Source organism: Protomyctophum parallelum (genome assembly GCF_964188405.1).
Source record: "Protomyctophum parallelum genome assembly, chromosome: 7".
NCBI lineage: Eukaryota > Metazoa > Chordata > Actinopteri > Myctophiformes > Myctophidae > Protomyctophum > Protomyctophum parallelum.
In genome coordinates this window covers 39,138,211-39,157,622 of record NC_139705.1, presented here as the reverse complement: position 1 = coordinate 39,157,622, position 19,412 = coordinate 39,138,211, and the positions used below count along the sequence as shown (strand labels likewise).

The 19,412-nt window shown below is 41.5% G+C and overlaps 2 protein-coding genes across 2 annotated transcripts; both read right to left on the bottom strand.

Moving 5' to 3' along the window:
• Nucleotides 1-115: 115 nt before the first annotated feature.
• On the bottom strand, nucleotides 116-11,215 carry rbsn (rabenosyn, RAB effector). Its single transcript, XM_083768914.1, has 12 exons — nucleotides 11,116-11,215; nucleotides 9,336-9,608; nucleotides 8,369-8,503; nucleotides 7,645-7,745; nucleotides 7,489-7,534; nucleotides 7,238-7,399; nucleotides 6,501-6,772; nucleotides 5,657-5,727; nucleotides 5,460-5,546; nucleotides 5,234-5,336; nucleotides 4,719-4,823; nucleotides 116-4,554 (listed from the first exon to the last, which is right to left on the bottom strand). The coding sequence occupies exons 2-12, from the start codon at nucleotides 9,493-9,495 to the stop codon at nucleotides 3,454-3,456; spliced, it is 2,343 nt and encodes a 780-aa protein (XP_083625040.1). The 5' UTR covers nucleotides 9,496-9,608; nucleotides 11,116-11,215; the 3' UTR covers nucleotides 116-3,453.
• A 3,599-nt stretch (nucleotides 11,216-14,814) lies between these two features.
• On the bottom strand, nucleotides 14,815-17,402 carry trh (thyrotropin-releasing hormone). The gene is made up of 3 exons (XM_083768953.1): nucleotides 17,300-17,402; nucleotides 16,844-17,053; nucleotides 14,815-16,259 (listed from the first exon to the last, which is right to left on the bottom strand). The coding sequence occupies exons 2-3, from the start codon at nucleotides 17,034-17,036 to the stop codon at nucleotides 15,658-15,660; spliced, it is 795 nt and encodes a 264-aa protein (XP_083625079.1). The 5' UTR covers nucleotides 17,037-17,053; nucleotides 17,300-17,402; the 3' UTR covers nucleotides 14,815-15,657.
• Between the last annotated feature and the right edge of the window lie 2,010 nt (nucleotides 17,403-19,412).

Below are 19,412 nucleotides of genomic sequence, written 5' to 3'. Positions count from 1 at the left end.
CACCTGAGAGACAGAGACCACAAAGCCACAGTTTTCTGTTTTATGTACACACATTCAACTTTTGTTTCTGTTGCTTCTGTGATTCTTTTAATGTTCTATATTTTCTGATTCACAAGATGGTGAAAGAGCAAGCCGTTCTGAAGTGTTATTAAACCACTGTTTTTTGAGGGGCGCTATGTCCAGCTTTGAGGGTCTGTGTAAACGCAAACATTGAAGACAAAAGTGAGGACAAATTGTGATTGGGTGGGAGATGTGCCATTGGTTGAGAATGAGATGACATAAGGGGGTCACTTCACACAGGTGTGATTTTCATGATTGAGAAAGAAAACTAGAACATTGCTTTCAGTTTTGTAAATAGTGTCAACTGGAGGTAATTTGAGCTCCAGTTTGTCTTCCATGTGCAGAAGTTGTATTGTTTTGGCATGTTCTGTGAAATGTGGACTGCTAGGATTAGCAGTACAAGTAACAACCCTACTTTAGTGGGATGTACAGTAAGAGAAAGTTCTGATTTTTTTACTCAATACAAAATATGTTCGAGGAAGAAACCAGTTTAAACTTTTTCCATATATTTTATTAGTGTCACGATGGTGCCTTCTCAAGGAAATAAATTTTAAGTATCTGAAACATGGTGTCTAAATAAGATGGGTTCTTTGTTACACCTAATTGTTTCCAAAGGTAAAGTGAATAGTCTATCAAAAAGCTGAACAAGTTATTCACATTAACCATAGTACATGTTTTATGTAAATGGATTTGTTCTGACAGGTTAGAACAGGTTAGTTTATTAAAATGAAATGTGGACTTGAACAGCATGAAACCACCCTCTTATTCAGACAAGCTTAATTTATACTCCCTCACAACGGTGACACTGTTGTACAGACCATAAATTAGGCTTTTACATAAGGTGAGACATACTGTACAGTAGCAGCATTATCTGTGTTAATACTTAGTGGCACTATATTGATTAGTATCTTATCAATCTTATCAACAGATTGGAATTAGACGGTGCACAAAATCTCATTTAATGTTTTGAGTTGACTTGTTCTAAGAATTATGGAGATCCATTTACTGTATGTCAGTAATGTACAATGCATACTATAACTAAAATGTACTACGCGCATGTGTTGCCTATGAGTGTTAGTGCTTTGCGAATGATCATTTCCGAGTGACTTGGTTAGATTATATTTTACAATATTGTAAATCAGACCACTGCATTCTTTCTCCACATCATGTATGCTCCATCAGAGAGTGTCACGTGTCCCAAAATAGCTGATCTATAAACAACGCATCAGCCATTTCCAGCACATGACACCATCATTACGGTTTGTCTCGTTGCGAATCTTTGGTCTGAATAGTGTATGAATGAATGGTATCTTTGTACACTGTACATAATTCATAAAAGGACTTAGCAGAGAGGGAGGGTGCTTCACAGGACTGGACTAGCAGACAGGAAGATGTGTTACATCTGAGCCTAGAGCAGTAGAACAACTACATTGTGTAAAAACGTACGGTAGAGGCAGAGGGACAAGAAACTACTAGACCATTGCCTGCATAGAAATACAGCATCAAACAGCAATTCACAAGGATATCGTCATGAACACATGAATCATGCAACCTTAAGAAAAGCTACGATAATGCATTCATTCTGTGCTCGGTGGCTCAAATCAGTACCACTGTAAACCGGAGAAAACAAAAAAAACAGGACTTTGAAAATATTGTTTCACATGACGAACAACATTTTCACTCAACATTTCCAAAACAAGTCTTAAAGAGTTTAACCAGCGTTAACACCAACTATGACAAAGGCCTGATGAAGAGTGAGTCAGAACATATTTGAACCATGGACTGTAAAGATTTGAACTGAATCATGCATTAGAAGACACATAGTAGCCAAACACTAATTATACATGCTGATTTGTATTGTTGCATTAAAAATGCAAAAACTTCCATTAACAAATTAACAGCTGTTAAAGCAAACTGAGGTGAACACGACATTCATACAATTTTATGCCTAGGGCTGCAACTATCGATTATTGTTTTTGATTCATCAAATAATTGATTATATATGGCTATATGAACAGATCTACGCAACACAATTCTAATAGTTTTTGAGCCTGTAGATCTGCTAATTTTGAAATGGTTTGAAAAACAAAAACTGAACTTTTTTTTAAATATAATTGATTAAATCAATTAACTGTTGCAGCCCTAATTATCTCTGCCAGGCCAAAGGCAAGAGGGGAGATCATGTTTTCACCCCTATGTGTCTTTATGGAGCTAATCTAATTTTGCAAACTGGTGGTGCGATCAGCGTGTTTTCACGTTTTATATATATTTGAAATATTTAACGCGAGTCCATTTTAAGGGTTAAATAAGGGTTGAATAGAATTGAAACTACACCCAAATGTGGAGTCATACGTCCCAGATACGTCATAGACTAGAGTGGACACCTGGTCTGGCAGCGATAGTTTGCAATCGACTGAAAGCTCTAGTTGTGCATGTAATGCCATCAGGTATATTCAGTTGTACTGTAGTTCATGTACCTACTGTATTGTTAAGTAGGGCTAAGATGAAAGCCAACCTCTCTAGTTGTGCATGTACAGTAATCCTGTCAGCTATATTCTGTTGTACTGTAGTTGTACCTACTCTATTATCAAGTAGGACTAAGATTAAAGCCAGCCTCTGCTCTCTGCTAGCAAACATGACCCGTTCCTGCAATCGTGCAGTGTGCCTTGTGCTTTTCATCTGCAATTCTATTAAAACAAACATACTTTTTTTTTGGCGACAATTCCAAATGGTGAAATTATATTTAATGTAAATTAATTTCATGGTCAATGTCCTTTAAAGTGCTAAATTGCACAATATTTTTGTTTTGTTATCACCATTGTCAAATTTGCTTTGTGTAGAGCAAGTAGTGTGTGTTTGTTTGGTAACAATCACATGAACACAAAATACAGTATTAGCCATACACAGGGCTATAAGAGCAGTTAAAACATCTCTCTTGTTTTGGGCCAAATCAACTTAATATAGCATAAAGAAACGTGGTACTGTTGAGATGATTTTTTTTTAAATATTCTGTATGGGACTTCCAAACGATGCATATCATAACTTAGTAAACAACTTCCAGTTCAAAAGACCCATTTGGCAACTGCATAAAAAAAACAGGAATTATCCTTTAAGTGCAGTGGTATTCTTCCCTTGTCTCCATTCTATCAAAACAGCTAACAGTTACTGCGAACACATCTACAAATGCATTTTGTAGTGCTTGTATGGGATGGAACTTTCTGAATCTGTAGACACTTCCTACTCCTCAACTACTGCGATACAGTGCGTACAACTGACCTCGCCCTCACCGCGTCTGAGGGATCATTAGTCATTTAAAGTGAGCTATCCAGGTGGATGGAGAACCTTTGTTATAAGTAGCAGGTGATCCAGTGCGGTCATTATGAGAACCATGTGTCAGCGTGTCTTTTTCTTCTGTTCCTGCATGGTGTGCTGCAGCTCCCTCAGGTTCTCCGACAGCAGCTCCACCTCGTCCAGGCGACCGTTTTGCTTGGCATCAAAGATGTAGGCCCTAATGTTGTCAATCTGCTGCAGGAGCAGCTCCTCCTCGATCAAGTCGACGTCGCGTAGAACAGCGTCCTCGTCCGCCTCGTCAAACGGGTTGTTTGAGACCCCTGGGGAATTCCCAGAGGCCTCTGCGAAAGGGTTGCTGGCGTCACTGTGCTCCTCCTCAAAAGGGTTGCCAGTCGTGCCGTCTCCCTCTCCCTCCTCCTCACCTTCGTCCTCCTCCTCGAAGGGGTTGTACTCTTTTTTACCATTGGTTGCCCGGTGCTCCTTCCGGATCTCCTCAAAGAAGGGATTGGACACATCCTCCTCTACGGGAGTGGAGTCCTCCTCATCAAAGGGATTGAGGGAGGCACTGTTCTGTTCCTCGTCGCCGGGAGGAGTCACATGTCCACCCAAGCTTCTCAGTCTCGGGGGCGACTCCTCCTGCGCCGTGAAAGCCGGGAACGCCCTTAGAGACGGCGGGCTCCTTTCGGCTTTCGGCGTCGGCTCCTCCGAGGGATCTTCATCCTCGTCGCGCTGAGCGTTCCCCACAGGGCCCAAGTCCAGAGAGTTCTCCCAGACGATGGAGAGAGCTGGGGCCACAGGCTCCATCTCCCCTCTCTCCTCCCTCTCGCGGGCCTCTAAGCGCCTGATCTCAGTCTGCTGCAAGCTCTCCTCGTTAGCCAGCTGCTGGGAGAGGGCGATGGCCAGGCTGGTCTGCTGCTGGTCGTACTCGTCCTGTAGCTGTCGCAGGTTCTCCTCCAGCATGGCCACCTCATCCATCCGATGGGCCTCCCGCGCTTGCCGCAGGAACGACTGGATGTTTTCTATCTGCTGCAGCAACGGGTCTTCGAACTCGCTCCGTGTGACGAGGGAGTCTGAGGAGGGCAACCAACCACCGGCTTTGGTCATGCGTGGGGCCGTGGGCGCCTGGGGAAGCTCTCCGTTGATGTTTGCGACTTGACGGTTCTTCTCGGACTCCTGCCTCCTCTTCAGGGTCTCCTGGGAAACCTGGTGGACACATACGGTATGCTAACTTCACAGGTAACTAAAGACTGAAGCCAAATGTGTTCACTTCATCACATGACCTTGCTACTTGCCGAAATTCGGCCATTTTCATCGAGCAGCACCGCGTTGTGACAAAGATATATCAACAGTACGTATTTACTCCTCACCAATCTCTCCTGCTGAAGCCGCTTCTCTTGTTCTTGTTTCTTCTTTTCTTTCAGCTCTCCGTACTTGTCTTTAGTGGGTAGAGACATCAAACCTAACAGCTTCTCCTAGAAAGTGGACCAAAATGGAGAATGGGGTGTTTGTTTGGCACATGTATAATGTAATATATGTAATATAAGACAAACACATTCATTTTGTCAAATTGGAAATCTCACCTGAACAAATAGTGTAGCGGACCATTTTAAATCTCACCTGAACAAAGAGTGTAGCTGTGTAGCGGACCATTTTAAATCTCACCTGAACAAAGAGTGTAGCTGTGTAGCGGATCATTTAAATCTCACCTGAACAAAGAGTGTAGCTGTGTAGCGGATCATTTAAATCTCACCTGAACAAAGAGTGTAGCTGTGTAGCGGACCATTTAAATGTCACCTGAACAAAGAGTGTAGCTGTGTAGCGGACCATTTAAATCTCACCTGAACAAAGAGTGTAGCTGTGTAGCGGACCATTTAAATCTCACCTGAACAAAGAGTGTAGCTGTGTAGCGGACCATTTTCTGCAGCTGGAGGGTCTTGGGATGTGGTGGTGGGTCATCTTTCAAGCCCAGTGTTAAAATCCTCTTACTAACAAGAACACAAAAAACATTTAATCCAGGTAAAAACGTAACAATGTTTAAAAAATGTGACCAAAAAACGAATACTCTTCAAAGTCAAATCTGTTTAGTATCAGCATGATCTGCCATCTACCTTAGTGCATCAATTAGTTCATAGTATTTCTGTACTTCCATTCTCAGTCCACCAGCAGTGTCCAGATTGTATGTTGTCTCTCCAGCACTGTAGGTGTATGCAGCGAGAATTACAGTACACATCATCTACAGACATCAAAGAATACACAAAGAAGAAGTCTTCTCTGTTTAAAATGGCTGCCATATAAGGGGCCTTACTTGAGAGACTCGGCCATTCGGATGTACTCTGGAGCCCTCTCATCCACTTTATCCATGCACAACCTCAGCCTCTGTCAGACAGGAAAAGAAAATATGAGCCAGTGAATTGAAGGAAATAACTGAATGACTCTCAGGAAGGAAGGATATAACAGAATAAACATAAGGATGCGAAAATGAAAGAGTAAATGGAGCAATGCATCTATGCATGATGAAGGTCTACAACCAAAATGATTTGCAAGTTATGGCAGTGTGCATAATTCCATTATTTCTTAATACATGTTATGGTTTTTCAGGTGTGCGCAAGTTTTTATTTATTATGAGAAATAATCTTGCCAATTGGGGAATGTCAGGAAAACTCTAAATGATAGTGTTAAGGCCAAATGATTGTGTAGCTGCGAGGTTATGTTAGCGTCATGTCATCAGCTCATGTCTGTGCAGACATCCACGACTCTCATATTGTGTGTTTTGTATCCAGTCATATCCTTCCTCATTACTTTAAAAACATTACTTTTTCACCGACTATTAGGCCATCTAGGCTAAACCATGCACAAATGTGCTTGTAAACTCATCCCATGTTTAACCCTTAGAGTATATGGTTTAACCTCAAGGGCACATTCCTCCTTTTAGAATTATTTTGTATATAAATCTGTGCCTCTTTTTGCAAACCGTTAATTCAATCAAATATTTGTATTCCGTTGTTTGTGATAATTTTGTTTACAGGTTTTATTTGTACTTAAAATTGTACGTAAAAACCCAAATAAAGTGAAATAAAAAACAGGCCTCTACCATTGAGTTCTGCTGACTGCCAATACCAATGACCTACCATTATTATTATTATTATTACCTCATACAGTTTCACTATGTCAGGCATGTGGTCTTTCTCCTCCAGCTTCTGCTGCCTCTTCAGCAGGGTGTCCATGCAGTGGTGACAGCAGCGGATCCTCTCATCGTCCTTCTCCTCCAGCATGGAGGTGACACTGCTCAGGCTGCTGATGCTGCCTCTCCTGGAGCCCATCCCACCGCCACCGCCACCCCCTGCCGGGAACACCTGCGGCTGGGACTGGCCAGGGCTTCCGGGGACACACAGCGCCTCCCTGGTCCCACTAATTAGCTTATCTAGGCAGTGGGGGGGAACAAACGGAGGGGAAAAAAGGCTAAAATTTCACACTGTGGTGGTGAACTGGCAGAAATGTTACCCGACTCCACCCCGACACTGGTTATGATTGGATAGGATTTCATTTAGCTATAGCCCTTGCTCTGCAAGGTTATCATAGTTTTGCGTTTGTCATTAGTCTTTATTATTTTCTTTTGACTTTGTTATCAATTCCAGTTTGTTTTTTAAGTTGGTTGGCTAGTTTGGTTTAGTTTTTATTTTGTGAAAAGGCTTACTTTTTGTGTAGTTTTTTATTAGTTTTTTTTAATATGTGGTATTTTTCAGAGGTGATTCAGAAATGTGAGAAAGGTATGCTGCCAGTAGTTGACAGAAGTATCTACTTAAATGTTTGAAACGTTTTACTTTCCGAAATATTTTACGTCAATTAACCCCCCCCCCCCCCCCCCCCCAATTTACATGATACTCACAAGCCAACGGCAGGGGAACAAACTCCATGCACTTCCTGCACATGATAGACCCACAGAGACGACAGTGGTGCCGTCTATTCCGCAGGTTGAACTTGTGCCCGCAGTCGGGACAGAAGGGAACATCCGAGTCACTAACCCATGCCACTACAGATTTCTCTATCCCTGTAAAAGATACGGGCATTCGGTCATTTGCTCGTATTAAATCCACAACAAAAGGGAGCAAATCTCACAGAAAATCGAAGTGGACAAACCTCTGATTGTGGCAGTGTCCGAGTTGGTCCGGTCAAAAGACGTCAGCTGAAAATAAACGGTTTTCTTGGTAAGGGATGAAGTGGTAGCATTTAGTCTATAGTGAAACACTGACAATAAAGTAATTGGTATTAACGAGTAGCGATTTGCTATTGCACCTTCTCCAGGCGGATGATGAGCTTATTGACCTCTATGACGTAATGATCTATCCTGGCTGCCCGGTGTTTTTTGAAGAAGTCCACGTGGTTTCTGGTTGCCCCTACCAATGAGACAAAGAAAAGAATGATATAAGAATATATTAGCTAGCGGTGCAAAAGTTAACTACATGAACCTGAGCATCCCTATTCTGGGGCAAATGACTCAATGTAGTAAATGGGTTGTAGTAAACTTCAAGTTAACTTAGTTAATCGAATTTAAACAATTGTGGAAAATAATCGTTTTGTTTTTTGAAACTAATGGAAATAAATATAGTTAATATACATATATTTTTAATACAAAACTGTGAAAAAAGCCAATCTACAAGATTCTCAAAATTCTGCCTTTCTTGAAGTTTCTTCAGCATTGTACGACAAAGTATAGGCCTGAATGCCAGTTGCGCAGGAGTTGCATTGATGTGTCTTAAAACTGTTTTGTTGCAAGGAGTGGCGACTAGTATAGTATAGTTACATTGTCTGGCCTTTAGATGGTTAATCAGAATAATCTATGTAGTAATATTTTGTTAATATAAAAAATAAACACGCTTCTCAATTCTTCGATTAATCGCTGAGAAAATAATGAGATAGTTGCAGCCCTAATATTAGCAAGATGTGCTTTGCTGCAAAATGACCTAATGGCATTAGATACAGTATATCCAAGAAGCATTCAGTTTATTCAGGCTCTCACCCAGTTCCTGAGGCTCCCACATGTATGGGTCCACTCCGCCATAGTAGAAGGACTCATAGCTGCCTGTGTCAGGCCTGTCTTCTCCATCCCGCTTTAGTAATTTGTCTTTGGCTTTCTTAGCCTTCTGAACCAGACCTATACACAAGTTGGCATATGAGTAACGTTAGTGATTGGCGATACTGTATATATAGGCATTTGACTGCTCTATATGTTATTGCTTCATTAAAGGCTTTAAATAGTCGACTGTTGTTCAACTAGTCTAATTATTCTCAACTTTTTTTTTTCATTTTAAGGACCCCCATTTCATACAACCCTATATACACAGTAAAGTCCAGTGTTAAATTTAACTGAGTGTACAAATGGAACCTTAAAGTCCATTTGGTTACAGACCTTTACAGGTTATGTAAAGGTCGATTTGGTTCCTACTAGATCGTTTTAACTGGGGACCCCCTGAAAACCCACTCAAGGACCCCTGGCCCTGGGTGCCTGAACCAGTGGACTAGTAACTAGTTGACTATTAAAACCCATCCCTAATAAACATACGGTTCAGAAGAGAAGGAAGACAGATTACAATGATTAGAGGGATTATTATGCAATGGGAGGGGTGAAAGGTGGAGACTTCTATAGACGAATCCATGGAGGCCAAGTGTAGCTAATCAGTGCTGCGGTGTAAAGCTGCACTTAATGGTACACCGCATTAATGGCTGCGCCCATGCAGGCACCCCTCTGTGGATTCGTATATAGTCAATTCACATTTCACAGCAGCCATGATGACATGAAATCTCAGGGTGTGTTCCATTCAGGTCAAACAGAGTCAGGGTAATGATATTGTGCTTGTTGGCTCACTGGATGGAAACAAAGGCTCTCTACACTAAACAGAATGGAACCATATTTGATAATTAAGTGTCAGGGACGGCATGTTCCCTGATGAGATACAAAATACACTCAAGGTTGCGTATAGACTAACTTTTGAGCTGTCCCTTCACATGGCGGTCCTCCCCTGAGTGTTCCTCTTCATAGTGGTCCTGGAGTTGGTAGAAGGACTGCAGGTCCTTCAGACACAGAGGGCAGAGGAAGCCCTCCTTCATTTCTGCCCCTTCAAATGGGCCTGGGTAGCCGGAGGCCATGATGACAAGACTTGGCTGGTGTGCACAAAACGGGAGGATCCTGCTTCAGTCTGCACAACGCTGGGTGGGCAGCCCACCCCATATCGGCTCCATTGCACCAGAGGAAAAGGTTCCTGGGATCACAGCAAGGTAGTGTATTAGTCAACCATGCATATACTAGACTCCTGTTGAAGACTGGGAGCATTTGTGGCGTTCAAATGATTGTACTAGGGGCCGGGGATACCTGGTGGTGCACTTACTGTATTGAATTGAACTAAGTTGAAACAAACTCCATTGACAGTGACAGACCATTCATGAAAAGTCCTATCCGATTGTAATATTGATTGATTGATTGAAATATTTATTAACAGTTTGTAGAATTACAGTACATTTCAAGCACAAACTCAATACAAAGACTGTTAACTGTGAGTGGACGACCCAATTAAGCATTACACTTGTTTACAACAGGGTCCACATTGTTCAATTCATCAAAACATTTAGAGACATACAAATAGACACTTCTATGTAGTTAAAGAACAGAACAGGAATTCATCATATAGGAAGCAAAAAGGGAAAAGATACATATACAGTGAGGGGAAAGGGGGGGGGGGCAGTGGGGGGGATTCAGATTTTACAGAGGCCAGTTTTGAATTGCAGCCATCCGTAGGTGCCCTTTGAGAGCGGTTTTGAAGGAGTCAAGGGATTCACATGTCTTAATGACTGTTGGTAGGGCGTTCCACATTTTGGTGGCATAGGAGCGAAAATAATTTAGTCCCTTGTTTGTGCCGAATCTGGGTTGTAGGCCTACATGGTTTGTTGCACTCCCTCTGGTGTTGTGGGTGTGGACTTCGTTTACATTAAGGAAGTATTTAGACAGGTACATGGGTATCTTAGTGGTGTATCGAATCTTGGTGGTCTAATCGAATCTATCGAAATAAACGCTGATAAACTCACTAATGTGTAACCTTTTAATGGACAGCTTGGATAGTCCTCTTTGTCATGTTATGAGCAACTTTCTGTCAATAAACGTCATTTGTCTGTGTTCGTGTTTGGAAGCACTCGTTTTAAATCACTCAATGTAACTGCACAGTGCAATTTCAAAACAGTTCAATACACTACGCGGGATGTTGAGTGATTTACAACGAGCGCTTCCCAACCCTCTCCCGGTGGTGGGAGATTATGTCGTCCGTGTGCAGCTCGTGGAAAAGTAGAGATATTTGACTAAACACACGTTTTCTGCCAGAACTTTGAAATGGATATATAAGGACTGACTACAAATTATTGGTGAGTACACACACGCTTATATTACATGCATTCTAGGGCTAGATCCAATAAGGCTAAGCACATACAAAAACTGAAATTATATTAACGTGCAGTGGACTTTGCATTAACAGTTTACTGTGACTGAACCGGGTCCAAGTTGAGTGGCATTATGTATTTGAATTCCATCCTGAGTTGGCTCAAGCTACCCGTAGTGCTGCAGACAGCAACGACTACAGAGCTACGCCTCATTAGCTTTAGCCTGTTTCTGTCCTGTCTTGTTGTAAACTAAAACATCATAGAAATAATCGTTTCATACGAAAATAATGCTCAAGTCCCTCCTGCGAAGGAAAAAAAAATAAGCCATCGTTTAATACTTACAAATGTACAGAACAACAACAGTATTGTTAGCAGTTTGGGGTATTTTGACAGCTTGAAATATCCAGCTGCAGCATAGCAGCCCTGCCTAGTCATGTGACTAGCATACACTTGTTAGTTGTTACGGCATAGCATGAGGGACATACGGTACCAGTCGCAAACGCAAACACAGAAACACCCACTTGTTTCACAGCTGTAGGCAGACTTCACGCCAGTTGGTGTATTGCTGCCTTGTGGAGGTGCCCACTGCCTACCACTGTTGGTCTTGGGTACTGCCCACTGTTCATATATCTACAGTTTTCTACACCAGTGGTTAAAATGTTTCATTTCAAAGATGGTCCCAAATAACAAGTGTACAAATGGATGGATCATGGACACCCCAAAGAGGGTCCCTGGACCAGTGGACTGTGGACCCCACTTTGAGCGTTTTCGCATAAAAATACCTCACAATGTGTTAAATATTTGTATTTTATTCATACCCAGTATAGTATAGGGTCGCAAGGGTTTGTGTGGTTAGAGTGAAGGCCTTTAGAGCAGATTATATACATCATAGATTTTACCACATCACAGGTCTGATCATAGAAATTTAGGATACAGACCGATATCTAGCACTTCCGAAAACAGTTAGACAGTTAACTTGTAGAACAGGAGATTTCAAATCTTTGTGTACCAGGGACCATCATCCTGATTGGAAATCAACCTGGGGAGTAGGACTGCATTTTGTTGTAGGCCTACGTGTCAGGTGGGGATATGGGTTAACCAACCCATTCTGGACGGGAACCCCTTTTGGTGTTTCAAGCTTAATGTTATACTTTAGCTATTGAAAAATAGCAGATCTACAAGCTCACGAGCTTGTTTAGTCTGCTATTTTTGAAAAATCGGGAAAATGTGGAGCAAATCTTTGAATGTATATTATTCTTTTCACGTTTTTAACTAAAATATTTGCTTCTGGGGGGTCCTTGACATGAAATATTGAGCACCACCGATATAGAAACAGGAGGTTTTTCAGAAAATTGTTATGATTTAGAAGATTTTTTTTTAATTTCGACGTCAGGCCTAAATATTAGGTAATGTTCGAGTTGCACAGTACTAGGCCTTAAAGTGGTGGACAGCCTGGGACGGCATCACATTTATCTCATTTGGCTTCAACTTTGCATTGTACTTCAGGTATGCCATAAGGTTTAACACTACTGTTTAAACGAGCAAATGTCCATGTGTGTAATATGTTTTCTGTTTTGTTTCCTGAGATTAATTGTACACATACTTTGTGTTGATTTTAAATAATTCTATGCAGTGTTTTTGATTCCCAGCTTTGTCTGTTTGTAGCCTCGGTCCCAGGCTTACTTATCTGCGAAAATAAGCTATCGGTGGATGTATCGTCCGGAACATCCGTCAGATGTATTTCCCCCGGATATGATATTTTCCCGACCAACCACAACACTTGTTTCATTCGCGAAGAATGTAAACTGGTTTGTAAAGCATCAACGTCATTTCCTTGGGCGATACTTCCACTAAAATCCCTCAACTTCCGCCCAAACAAATGATAGCCTCTACAGCGTAGGTCTTGCCCAGGGTGGTCTGTTTGTGTGTACCCCGGCCAATAGCGGTGATTTGATTTGCTGAGCACCCAGTAGCGATGATTTGATTGGCTGAGCAATGCACGTATTGAGGATAAAAAGCGAGGACAGAAATGTGAGGACACCACAAGTGATTAGTTAGCCTTGAGGATTAGCCTTGAGGACTAGAGGATAAAAGGACTTGAGGATAAAAAGTGAGGACGCCAATTGTGATTGGCCGTAAAGTGATGATGTATGACAAGAGTGCCCCTCACTTTTTTACTATTGTATTGTGTATCAGTGGCTCAGAGCCTCTGCCTGATGACAGTCAACGAAATTCCCCTTTAGACTATAGTGGTTACGTTGTTGGTTTTCCACATGGGAGACCTGGGTTTGATTCCCAGGCCAGACGTTACATATGTACAGTATGTAAAGCACTTTGAGTCCTAGCTCTCTGTGAGAAATGCCATCGAAATACAATTTACCTACTTGCAGAGATAGACTATACTGTATAATAGTTGCAAACTGCCGTAAGCTCTGGGAATTCTGCCTGACAACTCATCAAGAACTTCAAGTGGCTGTGTTTCATGTGTACCTCTTGACTTGAGTCTGGCAAGAGCTCTTAATGAGCTGATCCACTGCATGGAGGAAGACCTTTCCGGGTCTTCATGCTCCGATCTATCGGCCACTCCAAATGACTCCGGTGATCGGCAATTTCTCCGATCTGGAGAAACCAATCTTATCATTTAAATGGTGTAAAATTAAATCGGATATATTAGTATAATATCAATACATCTTTGTGACAGGCCTAAACATTCTCCCCTTCCTCCTCACACACACAGGAACAGTTTTAACATGGGTTTTGAGTTTTGACTAATCATTTGGGAAATATTCAAATTGTCCCCATAAGCACAACCTCGGTATCATCATTATCGGCCAATCGTGAGAAACAAAATCGGTGATCTGGATCGGTCCCAAAAACCTGATCGGAGCACCCCATGTCGCATGACATTATAGGTCAGTTGACTTATTTGGTGTACCTGATGAAACTGCAGATCATAGCTGACATTCACCAGAGCAACTCATGCTTTGATGAAGGCCAACTATGCCGAAACGTTAGCATTTATTTTTGGAAGCCAAAATAAATTTAATTGAAGCACTGTCCTTGTCCTTGAAATAAATAGCATAAAGGTTTGTTTAGGGGGGCTACCAAATCCTTGAATGTCAAGTATTTTTATTATAATTAAATTGAGTGTAACTGCTTGCTTGCTTGTTTTTGAATGGCGTCATGTGTATGTGAATTGGATGAACCTCATCAATAAATCTCCTCTTTTCCCGCATCCCTTGCTTCAAACCCTCACTCTGTCATCCTCACATCGCTTCATCCCCTAATTCTCATATCTTCAACCTCACATGATCATCCCTTCATCCCTCACCCCTCCATCCCTCATTGAACATGGCCATCACAAAGTTTCCAGATAACCTTTACCTGTAAACAACTTGAATCTAAATTTGTTTGACGGCATATGTCTTTGGCAAACAACACACATCCAAAGACCAATCAGATAGTAAAATGCAATCTCAACATATAGGGAACATAATGGGAAAACAAACATATACAGTCCAGTGATCTTGATGCGCTATGTGCACATCAATCACATGTCTGTAAAGTCAGAAAGGACGGGCAATTATTCTGCTGGGAGAATGTTGCCGTCTGAAGACTGTGTGGGATCAAACAAGACTCACTTTGGAAACGGTATATGTAACCTATAGGCCTACGGAACCAGACTATTCTTTTTAATTGGATTGACTTTAAAATATTCTTCAGTTGCGAGTTTTGTAAGGCCTCCATCTTACTCAAATTTGAGCTATTTGCATATTGATCAAGGCCTGTGAGTGAATGCTCCCAAGGCGCCATGGACTGAACTGAAGCCAATTAAGCTGAAGCTCAAAGTGTCTGTTATTGACATGCATTAATCAGCAGGTGGGACTGGATTGTAATTGCTCTGTTATTTTAAACACTTTTACCAACTGAGGATGGTGCACCCAGACCCAGGGAGTCAGAAAGTTAATAATACAATTTTAGAATTCTGCATGACAGCAATCTTTACCAATGCATTTTATTGTGTAACATAATCATGGCAGATAACCTTGGCAAAGGAATGTAACTGTGTATAACAAAATACATAAATGTCGAATACATAATGCAAAAACCGTTGTGTAGAAAAAGAACCAAAGACAAACATTATTCAGCTGTGTTATTAAATATATTTAGTATAAAATAAATAGGCATAATAATTGCCACAGGGTCTCTATATGAACGTGACCACCTATTATATACTTAGTTATGGTGTCACGCGCTGACAATAGCTGAACCTGTTGAGATCAGCGACGTTATTTCCGGTATAACCCAAATCAGGTAAAGAATTTAAATTTAAAATGAATGCGTATTCAAAGTTTGAGTATACTAGTAGCTATAGGCAAAAGCATGTTTCCTAATCCTCACACCTACAGTATAGGCGACATCGCTCACTAAAGCCTGTATTCAAAATGCTTTCATTTTCGTTCTAGATGACACTTGACGGCCTATATCTGTAAATCTTATTTTTAATTAACACAAAATAGATGAATAAACATAAATAATTTCAATAGGATGCTCCCTTTATAGAATATAGAACGTTATATCGAACAATTAAAGGAGCGTAATCGGTGCGTAATTACGCACAAGCTCTCCAAAGAAACAACAGATGAATGTTTTACAATACTCGAAAATAAACGAAATATATCGTATCACTGCACATTTAGACTAGTGCTCTATGGAGAGAAAAGTGAATTGCCAACTGCCAAAGAAAAATACCATGGCACAAAAGGCATAATATTACAATTAACCTTTCAAATAATTCGTTATGGTTAATTAATAGGCCTATGCACATTTAGTTGTTTACATTACAGCAGCTCATACACACAGCAAACCTCATTTAACAGGCTACTACTCCGGCTCTACCAAATCTTCTTCGGGCGCAAACCTTTTCCCTGGGTGTTGCCTCTTCTCTTCAGCGCGACCCTGCATGGCAAAGTTCTGTAACAAGTGGAGCAACAAGTTGGCCTGACTGCACTTCACAGGGTCCAGTGCGTTACATGGACTGTTTGTGCCCAAATCGTCCGGGATCATAACCGTGTTATCCGAAACCCGTTTCCCGGGGTGCTGGCGTTTCTCCAAGGGTTCTTGGTGGTCCGACTCCCAGCCTTCGGTCTCGTCCTCGTAGTCGCGCTTCTTACCTGGGTGCTGGCGCTTGGAAAGTTCACCGATGAGGAGCTCGGTGGGGTTCTCAGACACGACCTCGTCCAGTATCGCTGAGACGCGCTTCCCAGGGTGTTGTCTTTTGTCCAACTCGACTAACGACGAGTCCATATTTTCATCTTCGCGTTTGCCCGGGTGCTGTCTCCTTTGAAGATCGTGGAACTCTTCGTCGTTGTCGTCTTCCTCCTCTCTTCTCCCCGGATGCTGCCGTTTTTCCAGATCCTGGCTGTAGTATCTCTTGCCGGGATGCTGTCGTTTCTCCACCCACTCTGGCTGAGAGGAGAATCCCTCTGTGGAACATTTACATTAGGCTCCATTACAACAAACATTCGGTCACATGCGCGTAAATTGCGTCTTTACGCATGTAACCTTTTTAGGGTCCATTTGATATGGTTATATATAGGCAACATTCAATTAACAATGACACACGCATTTTATTATTATTATAATTTTCATTGTGTTATTTAGACACAATGTTTTAGCATGTATATTTATCAAGAACATATGATCATGATGCGCATGATTTTGTCGAATTTAGCCTATACTTGAATATAGGCAATTAGCCTAATAATCAATTAGGCTATAGTGAAATTGAAACTGGTATATTTATAGCCTATTGCAAATGAATATCATTGATTCTGGACTGGTTCTCAAAGTGGGGTCCGCTGGGGACCTCGAGGGGCTTTCAGGGGGTCCCCCCCCCCCCCCCCCCCCCCAGCAAAACGTGGAACGGTTTTAACACATTGTTAAAGACCAATCTGCATGGTGCATATCCATTTTGGAGTCTTTTTTAAATGTTTCACCGATTTAGACATATGTTGTTGCGTGAAAATTAGCCTACCCACCCCAACAAATTGCCTATAGGCCTACTCACCATTTGAGCCATCGTCATTCTCTATCTTTTTCAGAATGGAACGTAACAGGAGGCTCTCTGCTCTCTGTAGTATAATGTCGTCTATGGTCTTGCTGCGGTCCCTCGTCTCATCCTCAGGGGCACCCTGTCCTCTACACACGGTTAAGTTACACACCGTTATAGAAGCCAAGATGACAAGACAAGTCAACTTCATGGTAAATGGAGCTGGTCCTATATGGAAGAAAGGAAAAAAACACAATGAAATGGAAAATCAGAGGCTAATAAAAGAAGAGCCGAGATGTTTCGCAGAATTAAGCATCTCTCAATGTTGAATTAAACCTTCCTTCCTTCTTCTTGCGAGATTGGTTAGAATTGTATACACTGTGGTTAGAATTGTAGCTATACTAAACGAACAGTGAGAGGTGGAGTGTAGCCTATATGGGCTACAAAGTCTGCAATATAACGTACAAAACTTACTTGGAAATGCTTCAAATCCCCCAGCTTGGTGCGCTATGCGGCAGTGTGTTTAAGCCCCAGATGGAAGAGATGCTTTGCTCCTCACAGCGGTGGATGTATCATACAGTAGATAGATGACCTGGAAAGGCCAAGTCAAGAGGTATGAGCGGACACACTGTGCGTCTCCACATTTATACCCACGGGTCACTTCGTCATACAAGACGGCGCTCAGGGGCGCTGTGGTCATTTCTCGGGATTCACCCTCACCATTGATGTCACCAAGTCGTGCGCAGCGGGGGTTGCGGGGCCCTGCCACATGATCCATGATGGAGGCAGCATGCGTAATTTGTTTCCCAATTGTGACAGGAGTAAAGTAATAGGATTTTGGATACAAATATGTAGCCTATACAATACGGCTGGCTGTCCTGCACGTGCCACGCAACGACGCCAGGATAATTTAATAGAATCAAATCATTGTTTCATTAGAAATAATGGCTGTCACGACACATTTTTTGTCAATGGCACCAAGAATACGACGGTATACGTCGGCGTCTCGGCATAACATAATGGACTCATAGCAGCAGGAGAGATGCGATAGATTTATTAATTTAATATAATATGGTCACAGCAAGCATTTGTTTTGAGTCCATTAAATTAAACATCTCTCCTGCGAGGCGAAGTTTTCATAATGGCATGCAATAGCCTAAAAAAAATCACTTTCAGATGAAGTCACGTCAGTGAAAATGTCAACGGGGATCCAAGTGACCATAATTATATATAGGCCTAAGCCTATAGCCTAATTATTTGCTGTCAGGTCCAATAACATCAAATATTAAAGTCCCGTCACGCTCATGTGGAATATCATTTGGCTTTGTGACTTATCCTGGCTAGGCTAACTGCAAGGCTATAGGCCTACAACTAGTTCTATACTTCTATTAAGGATAACTCAAAAACCCCTATTAATTTAAGGGCTTGTTATGTTTCCACATGGTCCTGTATTCAATTCATTAAGACATTACAGACTGTGTTTTAATTTATACCTTTCTAGTTTGTCTTACTTTATTTGTATACATTTACGATTCATCTTTATGTGGAAACAATTCAATACATTTTATTTTAAAAAGACATTTACAGACATACAATAAATTAAATAGGTGTGGCAACATTTCTGGTATCAGCTAAATAGAAGACTTTTCTAGGACCAGTTATACATACTTAAACCAATCGTATTATTATGCCGACCCAACCTACCTCTTGTTTTAATCATCACAATAAAGAAGACAAATATTAAACAAATACATCAGACTCAATGTATGGATAAAGTATTGCCATATTATTATTTCCAGCATGTCACATTTACATTGGGTTGGATCTTAAATGAGCCATTCATGCAAATAAAGTTAGCTGGAGCTAAATACATAAACCACACCAGTGATATTTGCATGAATTAGTTAATGCAATCCCAATCAGACAAAATAATATATCCCCTCCTCCCCCGTCTCTTTCCCCCTCTCTCGCCTTCTCTTGCTCTTGCCCCTCTTCTCTGTAATCCTTGCAAAAGAACACAGTGTCAGTATGACCAGAGAAAACTCACTGACATCCAATTGCCTCAGTCATATGTTCTGTCTATGGAATTACGCTAATTGCACTGTAGAACTGGAACACCAGTCCAATTAATTACAACAGAAATGGGCACGCTATGATGATATTGCGGTTACAAAGCCTGTGCTAACGTTTTGACATGTTAAAAGGCTTGTGGCTCTACTACAGTGGTTCCCAAACTTTTCCATGTCAAGGACCCCCAAAATGTACACTAATCAGCCATCGAACCCCCCATTTGATATCATATGCCAGGGACCCCCTTAAGAGAAGATTTTTACGGCTCTGATTCTCGACCTGTTTAATTTCAAGGACCCCCAATTGTACATGCATTTAATGGCATTTCTATCTCTGAGACCCCAATTTATATTGTAAAATCAAAGTAAATTTAACTCTGGGAGTGTACAAATGACCCCGTTTGGGGTTCATTTTGGTTCCATTTTTACACTTTACAGATCCATAAGGGTCCATTTGGTTCCTAACTATCATTTAGTTGGGGACCCCCTGGAACTGTGGACCCCCTGGAACTCCCTCA

What these genes read in the sequence shown, in the direction of transcription:
- rbsn (XM_083768914.1), bottom strand. Translation starts at nt 9,495, where the DNA reads ATGGCCTCCGGCTACCCAGGCCCATTTGAAGGGGCAGAAATGAAGGAG. An exon ending in GAACTAATTGATGCACTAAG is followed by an intron (nt 5,337 to 5,459) that starts GTAGATGGCAGA and finishes TGTTCTTGTTAG; the next exon opens with TAAGAGGATTTTAACACTGG. An exon ending in GGCTTCAGCAGGAGAGATTG is followed by an intron (nt 4,555 to 4,718) that starts GTGAGGAGTAAA and finishes TGTGTCCACCAG; the next exon opens with GTTTCCCAGGAGACCCTGAA.
- trh (XM_083768953.1), bottom strand. Translation starts at nt 17,036, where the DNA reads ATGAAGTTGACTTGTCTTGTCATCTTGGCTTCTATAACGGTGTGTAAC. An exon ending in GAATGACGATGGCTCAAATG is followed by an intron (nt 16,260 to 16,843) that starts GTGAGTAGGCCT and finishes AATGTTCCACAG; the next exon opens with AGGGATTCTCCTCTCAGCCA.